The sequence below is a fragment of the Alosa sapidissima genome, chromosome 6, assembly GCF_018492685.1.
Source record: "Alosa sapidissima isolate fAloSap1 chromosome 6, fAloSap1.pri, whole genome shotgun sequence".
In the NCBI taxonomy this organism is placed as follows: Eukaryota; Metazoa; Chordata; class Actinopteri; order Clupeiformes; family Clupeidae; genus Alosa; species Alosa sapidissima.
The window spans coordinates 5,993,742-6,005,419 of NC_055962.1; the positions used below are offsets into that span (position 1 = coordinate 5,993,742).

General features: G+C 45.8%; 1 protein-coding gene across 2 annotated transcripts in view; it reads left to right on the forward strand.

Annotated features, from left to right (window-relative positions):
- kif26aa (kinesin family member 26Aa) overlaps window positions 1-11,678 on the forward strand; it is a 90,287-nt gene that overhangs the window by 29,696 nt on the left and 48,913 nt on the right. For both annotated transcript variants that reach the window (XM_042094438.1, XM_042094439.1), the window contains exon 4: window positions 7,857-8,011. In XM_042094438.1, coding sequence (XP_041950372.1) covers window positions 7,857-8,011 — 155 coding nt within the window. The remainder of the gene's footprint in view (window positions 1-7,856; window positions 8,012-11,678) is intronic.

The window sequence follows — 11,678 nt, forward strand, 5'->3', positions numbered from 1 at the left end:
TTGTGAAATTAAACATTATTACCAAATTAAACTGTTCATTACCTCAGCTGTACACAAGCTCAATTTTCATTTTAGTCGATAAACCCATAAACAACATCTACTGTACAGCTTATTTGCACAATGGCAACATTCTTATGGCATAAATGGGCAAAAACATCCCAGAGATGAAAGCCTTGCGGTATTTGGATTGCAGTTCTGGAAATATGTCCTGCTCGTGCCACAAACTGGGCATGCTCTGTAGCAAGTGAGTCAAGGGACCCTGAAATAAAGCGTAGCCAGCTCCTCCCTCAATCACCCAGGTGTTGAAAAGCAATTAGACCTTGAGAAATGAGTTACGTTCCAGCGACACAAAAAAAAAAAAAAACGGCACCGCGTCCTGGCACCTCCTGAGAGGCCCTCCGTTCTTGAGGGATTCTTCTTTTTTTTTCTGAAAGGAATGTCATAATGAATTTGTACAGGCCTTTGTGTCTATGGTTTCTAATTTGTTTGTGTGTGTGTGGGTGGGTGGGTGCATATTCGTCTGTGTGGGTGAGTGTTTTTGTGTGTGTGTTTGTCTGTGTCTGTGTATGTGTGCCTGTTTTTTGTGTGCATTTCTCTCTCTATCTCTCTGTGTGGTTGTGAAAGTCTGTGTTGGTACTGTATACTGTATGTATGTGTGTGTGTGTTTGCATTTGTGTGTTTATGCATTTCCGAGTTTATCTACACATGCATCTGTGCAGGTGAATATACACATGTTTGTATAGAATGTGTATATTACTATGCGAGCAGCTGCCAGTCCATTATTTGAAAGCTATTTTATTGACGACCAAAGGCCCCATCCCAAGCACAACTCTGACTGGGGAAAAAACGAGCCCAGCTAACAGCTAGCCGCTGATCTGTCAGTTGTGCAGCAGCTCATTGTGCAACTCAAGGCCACAGACTTCTTTCTTTCTCTTTTTCTTTTTTCTCCCCACAATGCACCCCCCCATCCCCCCCCCCCCCCCCCCCCCCCTTGATTTCACCTGGGAGGCAGCAGGCAATGTCTCTGCAAAAACTCCTGCTGCTCTCTCCTCTCTTCCCTTCCCACTACGTCTCTCTGCATTGCAGAGGCAGACTAATTCATCTTTCCCCAGGCTTAAATGCCACCTGCAGTCTCCTAATGGTCCTCCTTTGGCAACTTGGCTCACTAAGGCCCTCCGGAGATCCGCAGGGAGGCTGCTCCACGTGTGGGGAGGATGCCCAAACTGGACCTGTCAACAGATGGGCACGGAGACTCAGTGAACGTGGAAAAACTGCACCTGACGTCCATCTGGGCACAACACCCCCCCACCCACCCCCCAACCCCTTTTATATTTCTTTTTTTGCTAGAATTCACAGGCGGGTTGCCATGCTTACTTCTACCTCAACATGATCTGGACTCACAGGAGGACCTAGTTTTTTGCTGAGGGCAGAAAGAAGAGAGACCTTTGAACACTATGGAAGGTCAAAGGACACAACCACAGATTTAGGCCACAGGGTTCTCCCCTGTGGCCTAAATCTGTGGTTGTGTCCTTTGACCTTCCATACAATACGGCACAGGCTTAAATCTGAGAACAATGTGATTATCTCCTCTGATCTATCATTCCAGGTCAGAACTGATCTGACTAATATATCAGACGAGTGCTTCATTGACTTTGATGTTGACATCTACAGACGTACAATCCTGGAACAATAGACCCCTCCTGATCCCACGTGCTTTAGTCTCCTATGTGACCTTGTGTTTAGGGAGCAGTGGGGGAGAAGTAATTCAGCTCCCGCCTCCCTAATGTTTTTTTGGGAGGCCACGTTCTTTGAGCGTTCTCTGAATGTTTTTTCAGTTGTTGCCCAGTGTGAGGCTTTGTCTACTGCCAGGCTGGTCAATTTGAGTGCTTTCTCTGCGAGCGTTCCCTAAACGTTTTTCAGTTGTTGCCCAGTGTGACCCTTATGCTACTGCCAGGCTCCCATCTGCTGTGCGGGCTGCAGTGAAACAGCTGTGCCAGCATGCAGCACTCTCTCCCTCGTGGATGTGTGTATTTGTTTGTGTGTGTGTGTGTCTCTCTCTCTTTCTCTCGCTTTCTCTCTCTCTCTCACTCTCTCTTTGTTTGTGTGTGTGTGTTTGTGTGTGTGTCTGTGTGTCTGAGCCTGTGTGTCTGTGTCTGACTGAGTGCATGTGTATGTGAATATGTGAGGGGAAAAATACAAAGTGTAATTTAGAGACTATTGGTCAGTAAATGCGTGTCTATGTGTTTTTTTTTTTTTTGGTGTATGACAGAGTGAACGCATGTGTGTGTATGTGCCTCAGTGAAAATGACTTATGTGTGTATGTGGAAGCGAGATGCGCACGAGAGAAAAAGACTGGGCAGAAGGGGTGATTCTGCAGCAGATAGTGGGTGTGCATCCATCTTCAGATAGAAACATTCTCCACAAGGGAACATAATTGAAGGTGCTTTCAGTGAGAGATAGCAGGACAATGGGCTTACAAGACCGAGGCTGTGGTGCAATTCTAGCCGCGGCAAACAGCAGTGGATTAGAATAGGGTGGCTGCAGTTGATGACTCCAAAAGAGGGGGCTCTTTGCGCAGACTAGTCTTACTGTACTGTAGCTCAGCTGTCTCTCTCCGAGGTCCGAATTACACTGTATCTCGGAGAGGACAGAATGTGAAGAGCCCTGTACACTGAAACTCCAGTGGACTTTTAATATGATGGTTCACAGAAGCCAGTGGTTATCTCAGCTTCTTCACCTCACACTTGTAAGTAGTTGCTCATCCTGACATTTCCCCCCCTCGGTAGTTAGTTATTTGTGATGTATGCTAGTTGGGGGGTTCTAATTCTAATTCTAATCGTTGTTGATAAGTGGCAATTAGCTTTGCACATTCCAGGCCACCCAGCACAGAGAGAGGGAGACCTCAAACACAGAATACATGTGTGTGCGCTAGTGCACGTGTGGATTGTAGGTCTGTGTTATTTACATTATAATGGAATCTGCCTGTGGAAATACTGATGCCAGCCGTGATCTGTGATCCATGGCGTGTACTTTCTTCCCCTCTGTCACCGCTGCCAGGGCGCCCTTAGCACAGACCTGTAGGTGTCTGTGAGATCTGCTCTCCGTTTGGAACTTGAAAAGACATGCTCTGTCTTCCCCACTGTGTCTTAATGTCTGGATCTGACATGCACCGATGTAATTACTTTCAGGATGACACGAGGCGGATTAACGCGCAGACACACACACACACACACGCGCAGACACACACACACACACACACACACACACACACACACACACACACAGACACAGACACACACACCTACACACACACACACACACACAGACATACAGACACACACTCTCACGCACACGCACGCATGCACGCACGCACGCACGCACACACACACACACACACACACAGACATACAGACATCACACACAGAGACACACACACACTCTTACACACACACACACACACACACTCACATGTGCACACACACACACACACACACACACACACACACACACACACACACACACTCACACACTCACATAAATACACACACACAGAGCACTGGCAAGAGCTTGTGAGTTGTGTCTCATGTACGGAACGCTATTTTTTTTCCGAAATGGGAATGCTCCTCTATGGCTTGTTATCGTCCCATCAAGCTGGTGGAAGATCACAAATCTCTCAGATTCCCCCGTAACTTCCTGTGCCCCCATTCCTGTCAGAGCGCATGGAAATCAGACACAATAATACGCTTGTGTTTACTGCCTTGCATCGCATTAGCGCCCTTGCGGGTGACAACAATAATGATGCCCTCCCAGTCCGACACAGACTATTATGTTGGCCACAGCATATGTTTTTAGACAAGCTATATAAAGTATAGTGTGTGTCTGCGTGGTGTGCATGTGTGTGTGTGTGTGTGTGTGTGTGTGTGTGTGTGTGTGTGAGTGTGTGTGTATGTGAGCGTGTGTGTGAGCGTGCGTGTCTGTGTGTGCAGGCGCGCCTGCAGGTGTACGTCTGTACGCACTGTGCGTACCATCACTCAACAACGAGAGAAAATTGACCTTGTGTGTGTGTATATTCACACCATATTTGCCTACCATACCTTTCCAACTATGCACAGCATCCCATTAGTTGCATGCCATCAGGCTATTTACAGTTTTCTATTACAGTTTTTTCTGATTGCTTAAGCACATTTTTTGTAACTATGGCTTTTTTTGCAAAACTCTACACACAAATGGCAAAACCTCTCACCCAATCAGCAAAACATTGTATTTCTCTTGCAAAAGCTAACACACCTTGCTTAACTCTTCACACCTTCGTAAAAATGATGTTTTCGTATCTAACAGTAAACACAAGCCATCACAATAGTAAGCACACAACGTGCCAACAACACACTGATGGTATGAATAAAAAACACATCTGGCTTTTGCTTTCTCTGTGCACAAGGTAGACTATGTCAGTTTGAGGTCATACTTTTGTCATAGTTCTGTAAACATACAGGGATCCAAACTTCAAGTATTACTGTAGTGTTTATTTACACACATCAAAACAAACACAAGTGTGTTTTTCCAAGTCAAAACACAAAATAGCATTTCACTGAGACAAAACAAATCAGTCTACATCGGGTCGTCTCTCTCAAAATTCTGTCTACATCACATGCAATGTCCTAGTCCAAGGCACCTGGAAAAATATATTCTGGAATGATGTATCCAGGCCTGACATGACAATATCCCCACATGTAGACTGTTTTTTTGTCTGTAAAAGGGCTATTTCTTTCTCTTCTCACTCTTCCTGCTCACTCCATTGTACCCATTGCACATTACCTGTGGCTTATTTATAGTGCTTAGGCTGATTGCAAAGTGAACTAATTATCTAAAACAGTTTTCACATGAGAAAGTGTGCCAGAGAGTTGGCAAAATAGTGTAAATAATAGCCATTGTGCCTACAGTTGTGCAAAGTGTGTGTTAAAAAATTGCAAACTGAGTGCAAAGCAGTGTTTGTGCTTTTAGTTTTGCGAACTCAGTGAGTGGTTTTGCCATTTGTGTGTAGAGTTTTGCAAAAAAAGCCATAGTTACATAAAATGTGTTTAAGCATTCAGAAAAAACTGTAAGTAAAGTTAGTGAGCACTTATCAAAATTAACGCGCACACATGTTTGTGCAGGAGAGAATACGCACGCAGGCACGCATAGGCTAGTTGTTTTCTTTTACTCGGCTTTCTATATGGTTATCAGCACACAATGTTGAGCTAATTCAACTCAATACTCATCATGGATATCACAAGTTTAAACAACGAAAACAGAAAGGATGGAGGCAGCAAAGCTAGAGGACCTATTCAAGATGGGCAAGAACAAGGTTGGCTAAGCAATTGGTGTGCTTGTCAGAACGACTGCATTACAGCTGTTTAAAGCCAGACGTTACAGTACGCTATAACACAACTAAAGGTAGCTTTAGCCTGTATAGGGATGTATAAAGTTGCCCAAATGAATAGGTAATTGTAGACGTTGTTGTTGCATTATTGCATGTGGATGTTGTTATGCTATGTATGCACGAACATAAAGGAAAAATACTGTCCACGCGTGAACGTTTTTTTTTTCTTCCGGGGGGGTGATGGGTGTGCGTACCATAGCATTAATTCCTGCAGGCGCCCCTGTGTGTGTGTGTGTGTGTGTGTGTGCGTCATTGGGCCGACAGCTTGAGCTTTATAGCTATAGCTTCAGAGGTGTCGCTTCCCCCCGGTGGAAAAAGTGATAGGTATTGTTTCAGGATGTGGGAAGCGTGCTCCCTACGCCACCTCTGTGGTTATATAAATAGAGCTCAGGCGGCCCCTCTGCTGACAGATGGTATGCGCTCCAGCAAAGTGAATCTTGTTGTTTCTGTCCTTCCCTGCTACAGTGTTTTCTTTTTTTTACTAGGAGATAATGGTGGTATGTGTCTTCTGAGTCCTTTGTGACCATGTCCCACATGGCTGATTTTTTATTTATTTAAAAAATTTTTTAAAAGGAGGAGTTTTTCTTTTTTTTTTAAAGAGGGCCTCTAATAACAAACAACCATGTCACTGTTTTTTCCCCTTTCCTCTGTGAGACAGCTAAAATGCTTGTCTTTATTACTCCATGTGCATTGAAATTGCAGTCCTTTCAATCTTTAGAAAAAAGCTGAACTTTGATTTTGATCACTTTCTTGATGCCGTCCCTCTAGAGTTCTAAGAGCTCTTAGACTAGTCTCAAGATTCACACAGCCAACACAGTCTAGTAATTACTGTACAGCATGCTGATTACAAATGTGACAGACGATAAGACATCATCATTAGTGTGTGTGTGTGTGTGTGTGTGTGTGTGTGTGTGTGTGTGTGTGTGTGTGTGTGTGAGCGTGCATGCGTGCGTCTGTGCAGATGTACTGTATGTGTCTGTTTTTGGTGTGTGTATTTAATCCTGTTAGCCCAGTGAGTGCTAGACATGTGAAAAAATGAAAATGAGACACATTTACTTATAAAGCTCAGACATGCCAGTTGCTAATCTGTACAGTACTAATCCAGCACATGCTAGCAAATTAAGCCTATTACTGTACGTGGGGGAGGAACAGTTTAAGGCTATAACTCCATTTTCCTTTCACATGATTTTAAGTAATCACAGAAGCAGTGCTTCCAGGAATATCCCTCAAATGCCTGGCCTAGTCAACAGGCAGACCTAAGGCTGGGGTCCCTCCCTTCTCAAAATCTAAAAGTGGAGAAATCCATTTTACTTTAGGCCCTGTTTACACGACAACACTCACGGGTGAAAACGACAAAATATTTTATCAGATATGCCTTTTGTTTAGATGGCGACGTTTTTTCTCTTCAGATTGTTTCCGTCTAAACATAGCCTTAGATTTTGCTTTTGCAAGTGGTTTGCTGTGCATACTGCAGTATACATTTACATTTTACAGTTACATTTACATTTACATTTTTTTACATATGTGCCAGGTACTCTACTTCTAGTCAAAGACAGAATGAAACTTGGGGGTCTAATCCTTAAACAGAATTCCTAAATACTCCACACAAATATAACCCAACACAAACAACATAGGCAGACAGATACATAGACAGATAGATAGACAGGGGCAATATTGTATAAATTGTTGTGCAGACAGTGTTGTTGTTCTACAATAGCCATCCATCTGACATGGCCAGCCACAGTACTAGCGGCAGAGACACTGTGGAAAACAGCAGCCATCGCGCCGCATGTCATTTGCATGCACAGCGCGAGCCACTCTCAGCTCCGGTCCACAGGCACTTTGCAAATGGAGCGACAAGTCCCAGTTTGGCAGCGAAGATGGCCGCCTCCACCTGCCCGCGCTGCTGGGCTGTTGCGTCGGCCCCCCGAGGACGCCCCTGCCCTGCTGCTGCCGGGAGAGAGAGCGGGGGGGGGGGGGGGGCATGGAGAGTATGGCTGGCTCGCCACACTCCTCCTGTCTGTAGCCCCAGGCCATCTCTCCCTCGCCCCAGGGCCATCCGGATCCTGATCCCACCCCAAATGTCCCCATAAACAGCAGACGAGTGGAAATGTGTGGATGAGTAACACTGGGCTGGAAAGGGGCCAGAGTGTGTGGTGTGGCACGTTTTTGGTCTCATGGCATCTCATCATGTTGAGTTCAGTGTTGGGTGTTGACTGTTTTGGGTGAGGGTGTGCCTTTGATTGATGTGTGACTGTTGTATTCTCTCTCTCTCTCTGTCTGTTTCTTTGTCTGTCTATCTCTTTATCTTTCTTTCTGTCTGTCTTTCTCTTTTTCTCTCTTTTTCTCTCTATCTGTCTCTTTGTCTGACTGTCTATCTGTCTCTCTCTCTCTGTCTCACTGTTTATCTCGTTGTCTGTCTGTCCTTCCATAATAGGTGGCTGCTGATGCAAACAGAGAGAGTGTGTGGTCCGACAGTCTCAGCTCTGGCATGGTCAGCCCTCTGACCTCCATCTCCTCCCCGACCAGCCAGGCGCAGTCCTCTGCCTCGTCCACCACCTCCGGGAGCGCAGCGGCCTCTTTCTTCATCAGGTATGTCCACACGCAAGCCTTCCTTGTGAACCTCGCTCCGCACACCCCGACACCCCCGAACACACACACACACACACACACACACACACACACACACACACACACACACACACCATTAGGACTTGTGTCCACTGTGATTCTATTTCTGTTCGGGAATGTCACTGTTTCTCAGCTTCCCGACTCACGTCGAGGCTTCCAGAAAGCTTCCATTGCCCCCGGCGAGGCCGTCACCACCGCGTTTTGTCACAGTCAAGGGAAGGGCCGCGGCACTCGCTGATGGCTGCTCGGGGTAATGCGCTTAAATGTCATCAATTGATGGCCAACCGCGCCTGCGGTCCGAGAGCGGTGTGAAAATGGGAAATGGCAGAAACCTCCGCTGTGCTCGGTGAACAAAGCCGAAAGAGCGGAGGGAGGACTGCTCAGGGAAATGCAGCCAACTGAACAGATGCCCCCAGGGGGGAATTCTGGAGCAATTGCTCCCCAGTCGTACGCAGCACAGATACCAGGTGAGATACCTATTGGGCAAGAACCCCCCCCTTCAGTCCTCGACCCCCCCCCCACACTCGAGAGCCCAGAGAGACAGTGACACTCAGAGAATGGCCACGGCTGGAATGGATCTCATCGCACATGATCTGTTTCTGAGACTGCGGCTATCTTCGAAAATCACTTAAGGAAAATGTTGATCAGTACCCTTTCAAAGAAGAGAGGGCTCAAAGAGCACATTACTCTCTGATGTAAGCTGAGCTGCTGCCTGATTCTCTTTCATGCTACCTCCTAACTGCGCTCAAACTGAATAATGGAACTTAGAGCCGTAAATCACAGAGTCTGATGGGTCTTTCGGTGGACGCGCTCCCCTATTTAAAACATTATTATTATTTCAAAAAGCAGCTTTTCAGAAGCCGGCCAGAGTAAGTCCAGCAATCTTTACGTCAGCCCCTGGGTGCCTGCCTGTCTGTTTGATGGAAATCAGCCGGTCACTGCCCTATTCTGTTGCTGCAATCTAATGCAGCGCTGTGACCTATTCTTTGATAGGATCACATTTACTCTGAGATTGGACGAGGAGGAAAGTAGGGGATGCAGTAGACGTGTGGGAAAGAGAGAGAACAAGAGAGAAGCACATAGAGAAAGAAGGGAGGGAGAGAGGGATTGCAGAGTCAAACAGGAGAGAGAAAGAAGCAGAGATGTCTGGTGTTAGAGCTGATGTTAGCTCCTCCGTATTATCCTCCTAAGAGGATTTGTATCTTGTCAAGTGAAATAACTTCAAGGAACATTCCGGCATTACTGCCGCTCCATCATGTAATACGTTGCTTATACACAGATCTTAAGTCAACTCTTATTGTTCTAATCCCATTTGACTGTGCATGGGTTGAACACCACAAGTAATCTACTTGCTATGGCCTAATTAAATACGGCCTTTATGGTCAAAAAGACCGCCGTCGCATAATTGGAAACCACCATGCTGTGGTCCACACAAATTTGCAATGTCCTGAATAATTGACTCGCTCATAGGAGTGACGTGCATGTGAACTTATTGACATTCGAGTTGGGTGTCTGTGGAATCGAGAGATTCACAGTTGTGTGGTGATTGCTCTGTGACTGTGCATATCATTAGGGTACAGGCGGTGGCGGCGCCCCGCCGATTGGCAAGAAACGAACGGAGCCGTGTTTTTGGTGGAGCAAGCGAGCGAGCAAAAGCGAGCGGGCCACTGTAAATGGCCATCTCGCCGGCTCACCCCAGCGCAATCATCAGACCAATTACTGCCCGCAAACAAGACTCAGATGCATTAGATTAGTTCTGCGCCAGCCTGCTGCTTCAAGGAATTGTGGATCGACAGAAGACCGCTGATGTTCGTCGGACGGTGTTTTTTCGGTAGCCTACCTTCCACGTGTCTTGTTGAATGGTGAGGGGATCATTGGATTTGTCTGTCCCTTTTTTTAACAGAGCACAGCTTTATCTGTTCTCCCTGTGTGAAATAGTGTTGGCAGCCGACAAGGTGATGCATGTTGGTTTATAGTGCCTTGTCAGCACTTCAAATGGATATGGATGCGTGCATTGGTTCACTCAATAAGCCTTTGAAGCAAAGCATTGCCATTATGCAAATGAAAACCAACTGACAAATGGAGATTGCTCCGAATTGAACATGGCTCAACCGAATGCCAGCAGGCTAAATTATGTAGTTTTAAATTCATGAACAGCTTGTGTATCTGCTGTATTTAAAATGTGTGGAAAATTAAAAAAGACTAACAAATAATAAAAAAAAAAGTAGAACAAATAATCTGCTTTGCCCTTAGTTCGGCCTTGAATACTAACTGACCATAACACCTTGGACAGAATCTCACGGGCAAGTTGCCATGGTAGCATAATGGTAACAGAGTGTGGTAAGGAGACTGAGGAGAGAGGGGGAGGGAAAGAGAGAGGGAGAAGGAGTGAGGGTGAGACTGAAAGAAAGCGAACAGAAGGGCTAGACACTGGAGACATGATTTGGACTTCATAGTTACTGAGCCTCTCTTTGGTCAGAGTTACTGGTGTAAGCCAATATACTGTAGGCTGCCTCTCCAATAGCACACTGGCAGGCCTCATGAAGCATTTATGGCATGAGAGATGTGGGAGACCGGGACAGCACAGACTACACCCCCAGTTCCTCTGGTGCCGTGCTCAAGGCCAATGATTCCAGTCGACCTTCCAGGCAGCACAATTGGGAGTTGTGATTACGTTTTTTGCTGTTTGACTTTAATGCACATAGAAGCAAAGTTCAAACAGTATAGCTATGCTGCAGTGTTTGTGTGGTCCTCTCTGAGCACAATGTAAACTTAAGTCCGACAGCAGGCATGCACAGATACAGAGCAGCAGGGACAGTGGAGCGAAGGACACAGGAGACTCTGCAGGAGCCTTGCTGGCCAAACGCACACAGGAAAACCTTGAGGAATTGAGGAGACAGGAAATACAGATCTGAATATAGAAAATATAAAAATCATGCGATTATGTTAGCTGAATAATAATGAAATGGCATTATAATAGACAAGGAGCCATTTTCCTGAAAGCATTGTGGCTTAAGAACTTTTGCGATTGTGTGCATATTACGTGTGCCCCAGAGTAGTCGAAGATGGCTAACAGTGTTTTGACAGGAACTTCTAACTGAAGTCACTAGAAGGACCTTGGCATAAACTGCATTATAGGGTTATGAATGGGCTTGTAAAATAGCATCTGTGGATGTTTTTGACAAGCCAAAGTTGCATACCTTCTATGTTAACATCAGAGAACAAGGTGAAATGCTCAATTCATTCACTGTATGTCATCTTTAAGAACAAGCATGCATGTTCACGCTATGACCATGTTTGGGAAACACACAGAAAAACGTAATGAACGTTCATTAGATCATGCGTCAGAACACCCATAACCGCAAAGATGCATCGCTATCAGGAAACCAGGTCCAGATTCTCAGTGTACTGCAATACTGTTCTCCCCTAGGATCAGTTCAGTTTTGGACTTTGCTACAGCAACTTCTTAAAGGCAAAGTTTTTTAAAGCTGGAGTAGATGGCTAACGTTGGCCTACACTTAGACCCCCCAGCTTGTCCCACACCATGAGGCTCTGGGGGAGCAACATGGACAGTGACAGTCTGAGTGGCATTTGACCCAGTGCATGTGTGGCCTCTGAACCTTCTTAC